This window comes from Pleurodeles waltl, chromosome 6, assembly GCF_031143425.1.
Source record: "Pleurodeles waltl isolate 20211129_DDA chromosome 6, aPleWal1.hap1.20221129, whole genome shotgun sequence".
In the NCBI taxonomy this organism is placed as follows: Eukaryota; Metazoa; Chordata; class Amphibia; order Caudata; family Salamandridae; genus Pleurodeles; species Pleurodeles waltl.
Window position 1 is genome coordinate 70235932 of NC_090445.1, and position 17375 is coordinate 70253306.

Here is a 17375-nt window from a genome sequence, read left to right on the forward strand (position 1 = left end):
TGGTATTGCTCGGGGAAATATAAGCATGTATCACCGCCTGCACTTAAATGTGTGCATACAATGCCAATTGCCTTCATGTTCGTGTTTTTTACTCTTGATTTTTGTACCATTAGTCTCATCTATGTACAAGGCGTACATGCTCACGTGTAAATGTTGTACAAGGAGTCAAACTGATGTTTTAGGCTCGGGCAGATGAAGTGACTCGCTCAGAATCATAGGATTTTACTCCGGCGCAGGGGCTTGAACATGGTTCCACAGCTCCAAGGTGGACAGCTCCACCCGTATCAACACACAACAATGCAGAGGATGGTACTACAGTTTGCATACTAAATTACTGATAAGGGACGACGTTTGCCCTTTTTCTTCAGTTTCACTGTGAATGCTTGAAAGATGTCTATTTTACTTACACATTCAGTCCAATTCGTGCAATGACAGCAACTGCCTTCACGCTCCTGTCCTTTGCATTGCACTTTTTGATTTGGGCCCCTTTAGGTACACATAATTTTCTCTTCCTATTAATACACAAAGCTTTATTTTTCAGAAAAAAATCCTTGACACTTTGTGGTATGTGTTTTTTGTTGAAGCACTCTATAGGATGACGTGTTTCCAGGTCCTTCCCTTGATGTGCTTCTCTCCCTGGCCTCCATTTCGCTCTTTCGTACCTGTTGGCTTTTGTCCTCCTCCCTGTTGTTGCTTGCCTGCTCTCCTCTGGCTGTCTGTATTGCTGCTTGTGCCCACCCTCTGTCCATGTTGTTGCCTGCCCCACACGTTGTCGGTGTTGTTGCTTGTTTTCTGTTGTTATACTGCCCCTTGTTAATCCATGGTGTTAATCCATGGTGGTTATACAACCAGCTTTATGGCAAAAGGTTAGAAACCAGGTGAGATTAGCACCATCATGCTTCTTACTGCTATGAAATACCCACGAGCAGTGTGGCTAGGTGACTAGACTCCTTTTCTCTTAGCTGCAACATGTCCATATCTGGCACTTTGCGATAGAGGAAGACGGTAAATGGAAGTGCTTTAGTTATATTCAGGGCCACTGGAATTATGTTGCTGGAGAAGACCAAATTATGAGGCGGGGTTGACCAATTTATGTGGTAAGAAAAGTTATGGATTTACAACGCCAATAGCTCTAGCTCAAGCAAATGCGAGACCCATTGCATTGCAAATGCTTGTTTTTAAGAGAAAGAGAATGCCAAACCTCAAAGAAAATTTTGCCCATTGGAAAAACAGTACTGTGAATTTGGCTGAATGTGTAAAGATGTCTTCCCCAGCATGTGCCCAGGAGATGTGCTCCCAGAGACAGGGCTAAGCCAATACTTACCGCCCATATTAGAAACGTATGTAATAGGGTCAAATAATCATACTGTTCTGTCCTCTGTCAGACTGGTATCTGAACAGGATCACGAGAAACAATGAAATCAAAAGCAAGTGGCCTTCAAATGTATCTAAACACGTGCCTCGTTAGTGTACACAAAGAGAGGTTTCTAAAATGTCACGTTTTAGGTGGCAAGTAAATGTTTGTTTCTTCACATCATGTATCAGGCCTATTCAGTCACAGGACGACTTTATTATTAGTGACTGCAAACAGTTTAATTTGAGTGTACGGCACTCGAACTTACCAGTCACTTAGAACAGCTGTGTGCTAGTTTGTCTTGCCATCATAATTGTTTATTGAAAGTTGAAATATTGACTCATCCGCATAAACCCTCTTTTTCGTAAGGAAAATGGGCAGAAATCATTAGCGTGTTAAAAGTGTATATGTAAATATTTATGTTGAAGTCCCACCCCCTCAGCTTTATGAACATTTCAAGAAGTTGCATCTGACTCCAGAGGGGAAGCTAGTAAAGTCTTGAAACACTGCAGTTTTGATAAAGACTTCAAGCTTTAGACCGACCTATTGGCTTTGCCAATGCGTTTTTATATGTGGGACAGCAAGGAGATGCCTTGTTATTTATGGCTTCCACTCCTCTGCCTAGCAGTTTAAATCTGTATTGATGATTTGGGTGAGGCATACATAACAGGCACAGACCTTTCTATCTGTACGAATGGTATATGAATATATTGTTTTCCCTTAAGTTCCTACAAGCTAAGTCACTCTTTTAATATATATTTACCTCTCATGTGTAATTGAAAATGTTTTTATTACCTACCAACACTAGTATATCACATAGAAAATGATGGCTTGTTTCTTGTAAATGGCACACCTGAACACCATTGATATGAAATAAACTCTTTCCATGTAGATTGGTGCTTTCACAACGGTGACCGTAAATCCTAAAAGCTGGGAGCAAGCAGTGGTCGTTACCTTGAGGATGGTGAGATCCTGTCGTTCATCCATCTACAGCAACATCCTGTCCTTATGTGGCCTCATACGTCACTACAGCATCTTCTGGGTGATCGTGTGCGCTCCAGGATCCTCCCCAGGTGACACCTTTCACTCACTGTGCATGTGCCTTTGCTGTTAATGTCTTAGAGCTAAAAAACTATGCTTAACTTGTCATTCGTAGGCGTCATATCAGTGTAAAAATACATTGTAACTCAAAGTGCATTACAGACTAAAGGCAAGCATTTGCAATTTGCATATTTAGAACAAGTTAATTGTCATCTTTTGAGAACAGCACCCACAAGCAAAAACAAAAGAAGACATGCATGGAAACTGAGAAAAGACGATTTGGCAAGATAAAAAGAAGTTATCTTATTAAAATAAATCTTTGAAATTGTGTTTGTTCTGCTGGGCACGTATTTGCCAGTCACAAGCCTTCTGTTTGTGAGGCACTAGAAGTTAAAAAGAACAAATAGTACCTCAGTCACATTGGGAGCAACGAGGGGGCACTAATTAAATCAATTAGTGCTAGATCCCTCCTCCACACAGAGAAACGGAAATTATGCCAGGCGTACCTTGACGAATTACGAGGCTGTAAAGAAGAGTGCCATGTAAACCAACAAATGGTGATGGACAGGCGGACTCCAAGCCCTTTACTGAACACAACAGAGTCTCGCAAGCGCGACGTATGCGCTAGCTCATGCACTCGCAGGCTCAACCCTAAAAAATGATACAAATTCAAAGACTGGTTAAGCCATCATACTAAACCAACAAACACATGACAGCAAATATAAGTAGAAGGATTACAGAACAAAGCTCATGACATCCTAAGCAGCACAAACTACAGTTGTGTTCACAGTAGTTCTTTTAAGTCCACCTGTATAGCTAAATAGTGGAGTAAATCTGGCCCGCAAAATGTTGCAGTAAGCACATGGTAAAAGTAAGCTTATTTCAAGGACCTTTGGTGTCACAACAGTGAGGGTCAGGTACAAGGTATGTGTATGCACTGCGCCGGTGAGCTGATCCACAAACCTGTGATTAGTACCTGGATCCCCTTGAAAAAAGGAAAAAAAAACAAACACTAAAATATACAAAGGGAGTTAGATAAGCTGTGCATAAACTCTACAATAACAATTTGCTGTGGAATTGTGTTTCTCAGCTCACTGGTATTAAGGGATTCTAGAGGAGTTTCCCCTGTTGCATGCAGTTGAAGAGTTTAATATCTTAGGCAACATTTTTGCCGTTTTGGTTTGTGCATATTGTTGGGATATCTTTGGAGGGAATTTGCAAATTGGGTGAACGTATAGAAATCGATGGGTTGGTTGAATCAGTTAGGTGGGTGTTTGGAGACTGGCAGGATGTCACTTGAGAGTCTGTGTATGTTTCTGGTTGCAGTTGCTAGGTGGGTATGAGAAGGTGAAGCTAGTACAGATGTAGGTGTTTGGATGGAGGGAGGTCATTGGTCAGTGTAAGCGTGGCAGGAATGTGCAGAAGATAAGGGAGGGAGACAGATTAATCTAGGAATCACGTGTATTTGCAGAGTGATCAGTATTAGGGAACTCTCAGAGGTGGAGGTAGAAGGGGGTGTGGTGTGTAGTGTGCAATAAATAGTATTTTAGCAAATATGTAGAGTGGATCTGCTGTAAATGGACTTAAGATAGTTTGCAGTTGGAGTCAATAGCTGAAGGAGGACAACAGATTGGAGAGGTGGTTTGAAGAGATGTAAGAAAAGTTGAACAATAAAGTGAGCAAAAGTAAATAAGAACTCTAATTATGTATCCCAAACCCATTAAAGAGCTTCTCACAGTGATCTGCTAATTGCAGACCTCCAAGAGGGAGACATTATCCAATTCCTTCATTAGTAAAAAAAAAAGTCCTCCGGCGATGGGAGGACCTAATGTTGTTGTGGAGGGGCAATGGGTCGTGTGTCTTTTCAAAAGACCTTAGCGTTGCTTTTCAGTCAGCGTTTGTAATTTGTCTGTTTCTTGTTTTAGAGTGTGTGGTTCCTGCTATAATTTGTAGTGGAAACAAATTACATGAGTAATCGGGTCCTACTCTCCCTGTGGTTGAAATGGAACTGTCTCCTTGCCCGATGTCTGGTGTTCTCAAACACGTTGCCTCTGTATCCATTTTCTGGTGGATCGAAACAATTGTGTCGCTCTGTCTGAGACTCACTCTGTCCCCTGTGCATATCTTTACCTTCGCCTTTCCCAACAGCATTACTGATTCTGAGGTTCCTGTTCCTTTACTGTCCCTGTCTATAACCAGGTGACCAGCTGTTTCCTGTACCGTCGCTAGTGTGTTCCCGGCACTCTGCACAGGAGGTCTACCGGGTCAGGCAGGCATTTCTGTGTACTTTTGCAAATTGATACATTCACCTGGCAGGAAAGGGAAGCCTTCCTGCTACTTTTCGCTGACTCACACTTGCTGAGCCCAGAGTGTTGAATAGAGTGGGACTTAGGGGAATCCTGGTGGCTGATTTCCTTAACAGTTGTAGAAGGGATGGAAGATCATGATTTGACAGATAGACCCTTGTGAGGTCCTTAGTGACTTGCCCTGGTACTTTCTCAGGGCAGCATGGACCTGGCTTCCATGGCTTTAGCCCGGATGGTAGATATCCATGCACCTCCACTGTTGGGTCAGCAGTTATGAAGGCTGTCAGACCCCAGTTGCGTATCCACTGGAGTACATTTGTGAAGCAACAGCCCATGGAGGGAACAGAACTCTGCCCATTTTACTACTTAGGAGTTGCTAAAAAAGCTCAGTGTCACTAACACTCTGCATGCAGGCACACATGCCCTGATGTAACACTGTAAGGGAGGACAGAGGCAACATTTAGAGAGGCAGGAGTATATCCACCAAAACCAGAGATATATCACAGTAAGTACTCCTACCGCTATGTACTTGTGATTAATGGGAAATTACTCTTCAAGTGCATCCTAGATCCACTATAGCTTTCACTGATTCAAATTGTGCCACATTCCAAAGAAGCTAAGTACACAGCCTTTGTAACACAAATTCTCTGACTGGAATAGTTAGTGTGTAGTGTTTAAGACAATAAGTGCTTTTTCAATGAAGGTAGGGCTGCTGAATAACAAAGCTACATAATCTTTATTCCCCTTCATGCCTCTTTGATCCACTACCAGACCCTCCCTTACTTTCCTCTTGCAGGTTCTTCTTCATCCCCGCTTTCTCTTTTTGTCACTGTTCTCCATCTTTCTCCTCCTGCTTCTTTCCCCCTTTTGTTTTTTTTCTCTCTATTGTTCTGGATCGCAGACTGTTGAGATAACAAGAGTTTCAATCCTCCAAAATGAGTGCTGGTGAGCCTCACCGGCAACCCCACTGGCTGAAATTAAGCACTTGGAATAATGCACCATTCAATACAAGCTACACACAGATCTTTTCCAACATGAGTTCTCTAACTTAAAATATGCTTTGTGTATTTGAAAGTGGAAATATGCTTTGTGTATTTGAAAGTGGTACTGTAAACTTCCAGAATCTATAGATCTAATTTTGTTCAGTGATTAAATATCTGCCTCTGGAATCGTTGGACTTCTATGTTGTCCTAGGTTTCTGAGACTTCTTCACAATGCGTATTCATATTTGTAGCTTCTTTATATCTTTTCACAGCAAAGTTCTTGGTCATCACTCCGGAGCACCTCATCAACACCACTGAGGGAGCAGAGGCTGTGTTCTTCTGCCACCTCTCTCCTCCTCTCAGTGCAGCAAACATGGAGATCCGCTGGTTCCGCTCCCAATATCACTCCCCGGTGCACCTGTACCGCAAGGGCAAAGATGAGAACGACAATCAGCTTCCGGAGTACCAGGGTAGGACAGAGCTCATCACAGACAATATCCACAATGGAAGCGTAGGCCTCAGGATTCGGAATATCAGCATCCCTGATGAAGGGCAGTACAGGTGCTTCTTTGAGGATCCTGTTTTGAAAAGTTATGAGGAAGGCATTCTGGAACTCAGTGTTACTGGTGAGACATCCTTGATATTTGAGCTGTGACATAAAGTCAGAATGTGTTTGTGCCTATGTGCATTGACAATGCTTAGAATATTCTCCAACACACAAAGAGGGTCAAGCAGAACAACAAGGTACCTCAAAACACTGGTACACTCTGATCTGTTGGGTCAGCACCGGCATAAAATAGGAGTTGCCCCAAGTTTTTATTCTGCGTAAGGGTTGGTGGTAAAATAAATAAAATTAAAAGTAAATAATAAAGTTACTCGTTGCTGCCTACATTTGATTTTTGCAGGGCTTAATGTGGCTCTCTTCTTTTCTCTGAAGGGTCCAACCATCACATGGAGACCCCACACTCTGAACTCTGAATGCGCACATAGTGAATTGTATTGTCTTCGGCCCCCAGAAGGGTGACAGATTGAGAAAAACCTCTTCTACAATTGTAAAAGCTTTCACACTTCTTGGCCATGTGCTACAAGCTACCTGTTAGACATGGGTTTTTTGGTTGGCAGTCAGGTTACCCTCTGTCCAAGCAAGAACCCTCACTATAGTCAGGGTAAGTCACACACAATCCAAAATTAGCCTGTGCCCACCCTCTGGTAGCTTGGCACGAGCAGTCAGGCTTAACTTAGAAGGCAATGTGTAAAGTATTTGTGCAATAAATCATACAATACCACCATATAGCACCACACAAATACACCACACAGTGCTTAGAAAAATATATAATATTTATCAGGTAATTGTACGTCAAAACGAAAAAAGTTGCAATGTGAATTTGTAGAGGTATCACTAAAAAGTGATATAAAGTGTCTTAAGTCTTTAAAAAGCAAACAAAGACTCTTTCAAGAACAAAGTACCTGGATTGCAGTGGAAAATCTCCTCAGAGGGCCGCAGAAGAAGAGAAGAGATACGTGGAAAAATGGTGTGTGCGTTGATTTCTCCCCAGCACACTCGGACTTGCGTCGTTATTTTTCACGCTGGGAAGTCGTGCGTCGTTTTCCGGCGTGCGGACAGTCTCTTTCTGTGGATCGCGGGGATTACCAGATGTCCTGGGTCTGTGCGTGGATTCTCCTGCTTGTTTTCCGGCTGCGCGTCATTCTGCGGGGCTGTGCGTCGAAGTTTCGCTCTCATGGCAGGCGTAGCGTAGATTTCTCCTCTGGAGGTCGGGTGCCGTTGTCCTTGCAAGGCCGTGTGTCGAAGTTCCGGTCGTCCCGAAGGTGTTGCGTCGATCAGCGTCGGTGTGCGGCCTTTTACTCGCCGTGGAACAAGCTGTGCGGCAAAAATTTCGGCGCACGGAGCGTCCAAGTGAAAAAGAGAAGTCATTTTGGTCCTGAGACTTCAGGGAACAGGAGGCAAGCTCTATCCAAGCCCTTGGAGAGCACTTTCACAGCCAGACAAGAGTTCAGCAAGGCAGCAGGCCAACAGCAAGGCAGCAGTCCTTTGTAGAAAGCAGACAGGTGGGTCCTTTGAGCAGCCAGGCAGTTCTTCTTGGCAGGATGCAGGTTCTGCTTCAGGTTTCTTCTCCAGCAAGTGTCTGATGAGGTAGGGCAGAGGCCCTGTTTTATACCCAAATGTGACTTTGAAGTGGGGGAGACTTCAAAGAGTGGCTAAGAAGTGCACCAGGTCCCCTTTCAGTTCAATCCTGTCTGCCAGGGTCCCAGTAGGGGGTATGGCAGTCCTTTGTGTGAGAGCAGGCCCTCCACCCTCCCAGCCCAGGAAGACCCATTCAAAATGCAGATGTATGCATGTGAGGCTGAGTACCCTGTGTTTGGGGTGTGTCTGAGTGAATGCACAAGGAGCTGTCAACCAAGCCCAGCCAGACGTGGATTGTAAGGCACAGAAAGATTTAAGTGCAAAGAAATGCTCACTTTCTAAAAGTGGCATTTCTAGAATAGTATTATTAAATCCGACTTCACCAGTCAGCAGGATTTTGTATTACCATTCTGGCCATACTAAATATGACCTTCCTGCTCCTTTCAGATCAGCAGCTGCCACTTCAACAAAGTATGCCTATGAAGGGAGCAGGCCTCACAGTAGTGTAAAAACGAATTTAGGCGTTTTACACTACCAGGACATATAACTACACAGGTACATGTCCTGCCTTTTACCCACACAGCACCCTGCTCTAGGGGTTACTAGAGCACACATTAGGGGTGACTTATATGTAGACAAAGGGGAGTTCTAGGCTTGGCAAGTACTTTCAAATGCCAAGTCGAAGTGGCAGTGAAACTGCACACACAGTCCTTGTAATGGCAAGCCTGAGACAAGGTTAAGGGGGCTACTTAAGTGGGTGGCACAACCAGTGCTGCAGGCCCACTAGTAGCATTTAATCTACAGGCCCTAGGCACATATAGTGCACATTACTAGGGACTTATAAGTAAATTAAATAGTCCAATCAGGTATGATCCAAAGTTTCCATGTTTAAAAAGGGAGAGGGCATATGCACTTTAGCACTGGTTAGCAGTGGTAAAGTGCGCAGAGTCTAAAAGCCAGCAAAACAGGGTCCAAAAAGTGGAGGGAGGCAGGCAAAAAGTTAGGGGTGATCACCCTAAGGCATGTCAGGTCTAACACTACCTCCTACAGAGTCCATGAGCACCAAGCTCCTCGCACTCTCTCCATGTACCTCAAGCTCCCTCGCTCTGTGCTGCAAGCTTCCCACACTCTTTACATGTGTTTCAACCAACTTGCCACCTCAAGCTCCCTCACTCTGTGTTAATGAGCTACAGGATCCTCACACTGTCTCTCAATGCACCTCAAACTACCTCACACTGTGTCCATGAGTTTCAAGCTCCTCACACTCCACATGTGCCTCAAGCTACTTTACACTGTGTTTATGGCCCCTGTGCTCCTCAAGCTCTGCCCATGCACCTTAAGCTCCCTCACTCTGTGTCAACGAGCTACAGGATCCTCATGTTGTCTCTCCATGCACCTCAAACTATCTTCCTTCTTTATCTCAACAAGAGTAATAAACACCTTGGTGTGTCACCCATTATTGGCATGGGTCTGGCTATACCATCTGTCTCTGTCTCATCCTTCCTACAGCCTTCACCATCTCCAGATGCTTCAAAATAAAGCTGCCCGGCTGAGGATTTGTGTTTTCATTTGCTACAAACTCTCCTGTGGAATCCCCTGAGATATGCTTTGTGACTCTTAAATTTAATCTTTATCACTTCTATTGCTGTGAAGACAACATTCAAGTCCTGTGCAGACTGAGTGGCCCCACTGATAATTCTTCCAGTCGGCAGTGCCTTGCCACCGTCCGTCTGTGGGTGGGCCACCACTTGTAAAACTAAAGAAAACAAGATCTTGCTTACTACTGGTCTGTCCTTACTTTGGCAGCTTCTCTCTGGCTGACTGACCTCTGCAATTGCAATGCACCGTCACAATCTGTGAGAAGCTTGGCTGCCAGGATTGATGGCTCCCTTCAAATTGCAATGCCAGGTCTCCTCAGTTGTTTCCTTGTGCACGTTTGTTTTGAAATTTCCACTGCCTCTTCTCCCTTTCTTCTCTTTTGGTGTCCTTCAGTCCACCACCATGGCATTAATAGGGTCCATATTATATTATTGTAATGACACCTTGTCCATTGTGCCACGTGTTAGGATACCTGCACCTACTACCCATTGAGGATGTTTTGTTAAACTACTGCCCTATTTCACTGATGCCTCTGACTGCAAAGATTGTGGAAAGCTGTGTTAAATAACTATCTAAATATCACAAAACACACCCTTTACAAGCACGATTTGGCTGGCTTTTGCACCAACCATGGCACTTAGACTCTATTAGTGTCTGCTACCAAGACTTGAGAATCATTCTATATGTGGGAGACTCGGCTGTCCTCATCCTATTAAATCTTTCTGCAGCACTTGATGAGCAAATTACATCTTATGGCCTTAGATTCTATGCTTATTGGAAAGACACCTAGAACATTCGCTGACTGGACAGATGTAGATTTTCTAAAGGACCGTTTTAATGATTGCCTGTGCTCAGAGGCCAGCTGGATGAATTCCTACTCTTTTCGGCTCAACTCTGACATGACAGACTTCTTTGTCTTTGGAAAGTCCTCCATCTTGTCCTCTAATTGGCGGCTTGACAGCACTGGAGCTCCTCCAACACCTTCTTTCAGGCCTCGAAATCGCAACCTAATTTTCGATGACAAATTTACCTTTGAGCACCTATCGACAACGTTACTTAGCTTGGAGTCATCAGAAACATCACTTCGTTGTTGCCTAGCTCTTCCAGAAAAAACCTGGTTCAGGCTCTCACCAGCTTCAGGTTGGTTTATTGGAGCTCTCTTTTCTTAGGACTGTCTGGCTTACTCATTAAGAAACTGCATATAAATTGGGATGTGGCTGTCTGCATTATCCTAGGATTATCCTAGAATCCAGAATCTTGGCTCATCTTTCTACCCTTCACTGGTTACCTTTACAGAAGCGTTGTCTTTTTAAGGCCTGGTGTTTCAGTCAAAAGGCCCATTCCAGCCTGTCCACGGAAATTACAAGACTTCTCTTTGCTCTACTTATGTCCATGTAAGCCCCCTATGTTCCAATTCTTCACACTGTTAACATCCATAAATTCAAGAAAATGCCACAGTGGTGATGCCACAAAAAAAGTTGCAAAAAACACTATCACGCCTGCCATAGAGGGTTTCCTCAGAAAAGTTGGATACCACAAATTCTCCCTATGCCTTAATTCTTAGAGCTGAGTGGTTTTAAAGGATGGTTTGCACTTTTCCAAGTATTTTACTCTAGTGCCTTAGGATATCATTGAGTTGTCTTAGCCATGTTCACATTCCTTAAGTTGTACCCTGATATGGCTGCTATGTGTCTTTTTTCTGCAGTCGCTGGGTCGCCGCTGCACATCCACGTTGTTGGGCACCATGATGGAGGAATTCTGGTGAGGTGCAGATCCAGCCGGTGGTACCCAGAGCCCAAAATGGACTGGAAAAGGGAGGATGGGAAGAGATTGGCCTCGGCTTCTGACGTCACCGCGAGAGCCGATGGCTCATTCGACATTGAAAACTCCTTAACGGTCCACAAATCTTCAAACAGGAAACTTTCCTGCTGTATAAGAAACAAACTTGGAAACTGCGAGAAGTCTGTAGACGTCACAATAGACGGTCAGTCATTTCCAATGTTAAAGTGTCCCTTTGGCATTTCTTACTTAATATTATATATAACTTTATGAATGACACAACTAGGGATACAGTAGGATCTCTATCGGACGTTAAATATGTGTTGTGAAGTCATTTTATTTATTGGTATAAATATGCGAGGTTATAAGACTTTTATTTTGGGTTTGAATTATATTTTGTACAGCAGGTGTGCGAGCTAACCATAGCTTTGGAATTTCAGAGATATTTAGTTTTATTTTCTAACCTTAACTACACTTTAACTGTGTTTTGGAAGTGAATTTCAGTTTTTTTTTAAACATAAATGGAGGTGTTCTGGTCAGAGCTAACCATAATTTCACTTTAACAGCCTTTTTAGTTAGTTTTTGTTTTATATGATATACTTTATCTATCTTCTATATACAAACCCCTTCTAACTACTGTGACTCCTGAGGCAAACGTTATTTCTTTTTCAATATATTTTAATACCGAGAGATCGCTTTGGGCCTCCATCCACCTGGCCTGGGGGTCCGGATATGCTCACCCTGCCGATAGCAGCAGTCTTGCTTCTGTTAGATAATGTGTATTAGGTGATAACATTCAGGAATTAGATTTCAGGTGTGCGGTAACAGATGGGAACAATGGTGGGCTTTACATTTGTTTCCTTTATAGAATTTGCATTGTGAAATTCGTGTTTTTAGCTACCAGGTGAAAAAGGCCAAAGAGTGTGCTTGAAAGCGACAATTTGCTTGAAAAATGTACAACCAAAGTGTCATTGATTGCTACAGTAGTATATCATTTACAATCGATGTGTTATACATTTCTAATTATCCAGCACAAAAGAAATCGGAATGCTGTGCATTCACACCCTCTTTGGACCAATCCTATTCTATATCACACAATCAAATTGTTTTTAATGAAGAAAAGCAGTGCACTGGCCAGAGTTTTCAATTTGATTTTTATTTGTAATTACAGCATGATTAGTAAATTCATCAACGCATTTCAGCCTGATCTTATCATTATCATAGCTTAACAGTTACACTGATCTGAAAGGCTACATATTTCATATAGAATGTACCTTTCCTTCTATCTCTACAGGATTATTTGCTATTTTTTTCATCACTTGTTTTGTTTAAAATATAATTTCTTCCTGCATAGGCTATTTTTGTGTGTAGCAATTTATCAGGTAGGTTTTGTCAATAGTTTAGCTTTCACTATAGCACATGGTACTGACTGTGACTCTATTTCTACTGTATTTGTTAGAAGCATCTTGCCACATATGGATATTTCTTTTTTAATGTATTGTCCTCCAGTGGTTATAGTTTCATTTCAGTTTGGCTTTTATTTTGAGGGTTTTTTTCACCTTTCCTGTGTCCATTGGCATTTACTTTTCTTTTTCTGGACCTTCTCCCTTCTGTGTTTCTCAGTGGTTATTATTTCAGATTGACATGATATGGTTTGACTCTATTTCCCTCAGCTTCTGTTCCCAATCTTTTCTTTCTTAGTGGGATTGATCCCATAGTATCACAATGATTTTGGGTCCAGGGGTCTCCAACCTTTTTTTGAAGTGAGCTACTAGAAACTTTTAACACTGTAAAATAATAATCACATATATTAACATGACACAATGGACACCACAAGCATGATTATGAGTAGTGACACAAATTCCAGACGCGATTATTAACAGGAATACCAGGAAAACGGCCATCAATATTAAGTGCCTCCATCCAACTAATAAAATATCATCCAAAGCATTAGGTGTTCCGCAGCACAAAGGACAACCGCCAAAGGTCACTCATTCAGTTATCAACTTTAAATGTGTTTTCTAACTACGAGTGAAGACAGATGGCCATGAGGCAGATCCCATAGGCCGACACAGTGTATGTTTGAGTCTTAATATGACGCCCGTCATTGGTTTGCCAGTCTACTACTCTAAGTGTCTTGAGGTGAGCAGTGCCACCTTCTTTAATATGCACAGATCCTCTGAAAGTGGTTATGGGCTCTATTTCAGCTCTGAAAGCTACTTCAAGGGTTATAGTGAGTAACCAGTAGCTCCCGAGCTATTCGTTGCAGACGCCTGGTCTACATGGTGCTTTGTTTTGGTTATGTCATGCTATCAGATAACTTGGCTTATGTGTGTTTTACAATTATTTTTGTAGTTTGCAGGTGGTTCTTCTGGTATATTTCAATCCACATGACTGAACGTACATAGAGTGAAAATTCACTTTTACATGTTTTTGTTTTCTTTATGTGAGGTTGTCTGCCTTTATTTCATACTTTTTTTTACATGCTTTGCATTTTTGGCATTTCCAAAACCCGGCCTGTTGTTTGTTAAGCCAGGTAGGTTTTTTTGTCTGTCAAAATGGCATTTGTAGGAAGCTGGCCTGGTGTGTGGTGGACACCTATGGTGTTGTCACCCTCTACCAGGTCCAGGTCTCCCATATTAGTGAAGTGTAGGCAGTGTCCAGGAAGCCAGGGCTCTCTAGAGGTAGCTGTGGATGAGCAGCCAAGACTTATCTAGGAGACATGCAAAGTTTATGCAATACTACTATAGTCACACAGCACTGTCACACATGAAATAACCACACAGTGGTAAAGGTACTTTATTATGGTAACACAAATACTAGAATAATAATAGGCAGTCCCCCAACTGGAGGTAAGTAAACACACTATTAGATACACATTAGCAATCAGTAAAGGGCATTAAAAGGAATAAGCATTGGCAAAAGTAATAGGAAATAGTGAAGGCCCTAGGGGGAAGGCTGTGGTTCAGCAGGGTGACCACATATCAGGAGAGGGCTGTGATGTTACCTACCTGGCCACTCAGATGCTCTCAGGGGCCTCTGCAAATCTTGGATTCAAGATGGCAGATCCAAGTGGCCACCTGGAGGAACTCTGGGCACCACCCCTGGGGTGGTGATGGACAGGGGGATGGTCACTCCCCTTTACTTTGTCGAGTTTCGTGCCAGAGCAGAGAACGGGGGTCCCTGGACTGGTGCAAACCGGTTTATGCATGGAGGGCACCAAATGTGCCCTTCAAAGTATACCAGTAGCTTAGGGAGGCTACCCCTCCCAGACCATGTCACACCTATTTCCAAGGGGAGAGGGTGTTGCCTCCCTCTCCCACAGGAAATCCTTTGCTCTGCCTTCCCCTGCTTGAGCTGGTCAAGCTTCAGGAGGGCAGAAACCCATCTGACTGGTGGCAGCAAAACAATGAAAGACTAATAGGAGCAATACTGTGGGTTCCTCTAAGGAACCCCCAGAGTGTATGGAATCAAACAACCAATACTGACAACAGTATTGGGGTGTGATGATTCTGACATGTGTGACACCAAACATGCCCAGGTTCCGAGTTACCATTATGTAGCTTGACACAGGTAGTGGTGTCCTCTGTCCAGTACACGGAAAAAAATGGCTTCCCCGCACTTACGAAGTTCAGTGCAATGGAACTGTAGTTCGTAGGGACACCTCTGCTCATGCAGGGGTGTCCTCACACACAGGCACCTGCGCCCTGCCTTCTGGGCTAGGAGGGCCTACAATAGGGGTGACTTACAGTGACCTGGTGCAGTGACCTGTAGTGAAAGGGTGAAAGCAACTTTTCACGCAGGCTGCAACAACATGCCTGCAGACACATTTTGCCTGGGCTCCCATGGGTGGCTCAATACACCTGCAGCCGATGGGGAATCTCTGGTGCCCCAATGCACTGGGTACATAAGTACCCATATATTAGGAACTTATATGGGGGCACCAGTATGTCAATTGTGGGGTGTGCAAAGTCCTAGCCAACCAAATTTAGAGGGAGAGAGCACAATCACTGGGGTCCTGGTTATCAGGATCCCAGTGAAGACAGTCAAAGCATACTGACAGCAAGCAAAAAGTGGGGGTAACCATGCCAAAATGAGGGTACTTTCCTACAGTGGCAATGATTTTTTTTCAATTGAGAGAGGCTTATGATAACTAGTTTCTTGTAGATACCACAATAGGTGTTCTATTAGTGAAGCATCTTTGATTATGTGCCAATCTTTTTGATATACACATCTGGTTTGTGAGGCTTCCTTATTAGATGTTGTATTCAGTGTAATCATTTCTTCCTTTTCTATTGTCCATTTTATGCTTTTGTTTTTTTTTTCATCTGGATACCCTTCAGTTGTTAGCTAGGATAGCCTCTACTGTTGATTCTCCTTATGACTGCCATTAATATCTTTTTCTTCTCTTCTTTCATGGAGCAGTTGCATTTCTGCTCTTAGTTTTGTCCATATGGTATCCTCCACTTAAATCTTTACATTCTAAATTGTAATAATCAACATTATAAAAATATTTGTGTACCCCTAAGCGTTTAATGCAACAATTCCTACTCTAAGATAAAATATATTGTTTAAACACATTGGACATCCCAATCAATTTTAACAACTTATAACAGTTATTTCTGAGTTTTATAAAATGTTAGGTTTATCTGGTAAAGTTGTAAATAAGGTTCATGACTAACTAATTACCACATTTTATACAATTTAATGCCTTATACTTTTTTAAATAAACAATCCACAACATTTTTAAATTTCTAAATGCATAGGTAGTATAAACATAAATTTGTTTGGTGAAGTGTATGGACAGGTGTTTGTTCTTGATAAATGAAAACACCATTCAAAATATTTCATATGTATGTTCATTTATTTAAATATTATTATGTTTTTACAAACAGATTCAACTTCTTTAAAACTGCTAAATATTTTTAATAATGTTTAAGAAGGTTGAGGTTGTTTTATTTAAAAAATGTATTCACCAAACATTTATATATTCTTTTTTGACGTTGAGTGACCTATTATACATAATATTTGAGATTTCTGTGGGAGTAGTTGAATAAAACATCCAATTAGTTGAAAGCATTTCCAACTTATTATAAATCTTCTTGAACATTACATTTGTACTGAGGATTTGCTGAAAATGGGCTTGAAGAAATAGCATTGTCAAAGAAATAAAACTTAAGAAGGATCTTCTGCTTGGAAATTGTATCATTTTTCAGCAATGCAGAGTTTTACATTTGGGAGAAAAAATGTCTTATCTGCAATGTGAGCCTATTTTGTGTGGACTATGCTTTTCCTTGTTCATTATTCTTGTACCCATAACCCACAATTCTATCAATCTTTCTCTAATTTATATGTCTGTTACTTTGCAGATGTGTTCTTCCCAAGAGTTTCGCCATGGATGATATTTTTTTGTGTATATCTGGCTGGAAGCATGATTGGTGTATTACTGGCTACTTTGTACATAAGAAAAAAAAGCAAGAGAAAAGGTAAGAATCACAGCAAAAGTAGGGACAGAACTGAATGTTAGTAGCAATGAAACCAACATTGATCACTCCTGAGGTTTGAAGACTTGTTCATGGATGTTTTGCTGTTTATACATAGATCTGATAGTATATCATGCATGCATAGGTTGTTGCTGGATTGTCTGATGTGTCTGTTAACTATTTGTGCAAAGGAACTTGCTCGAGAATGGGTGGTAACATGTTGAGGTGAATCTTGCAGGCTACAGGATTATCACTGTTAATCTCTATGAGGCCTGCGGATAACTTGTGGAATTTCACTCTGTGGAATTTCGCCGAGTTACCTACAAACTCTGTAGGATTCTGTGGAGTTCCACAAGCGGTGGAATGTCAGTATGTTGTGCTTCTCGCACTGATTTTTTGCGTCGGGAGCTTATCGCACACTGTAAAATCAACATGAACAGCTCCACGCCGTGCTCCAGAGGGTGCTGCTTCTTCCTGCCACTCGAGTAGATTTTCTACTCGAGTGGCAGCTTTCTCAACGCGAGCAGAAGCTTTTTCAACGTGAGCAGTAGCGACCTGCCGTAACCGCCTGCATTGAGAAAGCATGCTGGGATTCATCCTAGCACTTGATTTTTTTCTATTGTGCTTGCCAACTTAACACTGGCCAGCCATGCGCGAGAAAAACTATGCCATGAGGGGGTTGGTGGA

General features: G+C 42.4%; 1 protein-coding gene across 1 annotated transcript in view; it reads left to right on the forward strand.

Moving 5' to 3' along the window:
* Positions 1-17375, forward strand: part of LOC138299208 (butyrophilin subfamily 1 member A1-like) — a 53506-nt gene that overhangs the window by 11478 nt on the left and 24653 nt on the right. The window contains exons 2-5 of the mRNA XM_069237329.1: positions 2247-2427; positions 5957-6310; positions 11132-11410; positions 16575-16691. Of these exons, the coding sequence (XP_069093430.1) occupies positions 2316-2427; positions 5957-6310; positions 11132-11410; positions 16575-16691 (862 nt within the window). The 5' untranslated portion in view covers positions 2247-2315. The remainder of the gene's footprint in view (positions 1-2246; positions 2428-5956; positions 6311-11131; positions 11411-16574; positions 16692-17375) is intronic.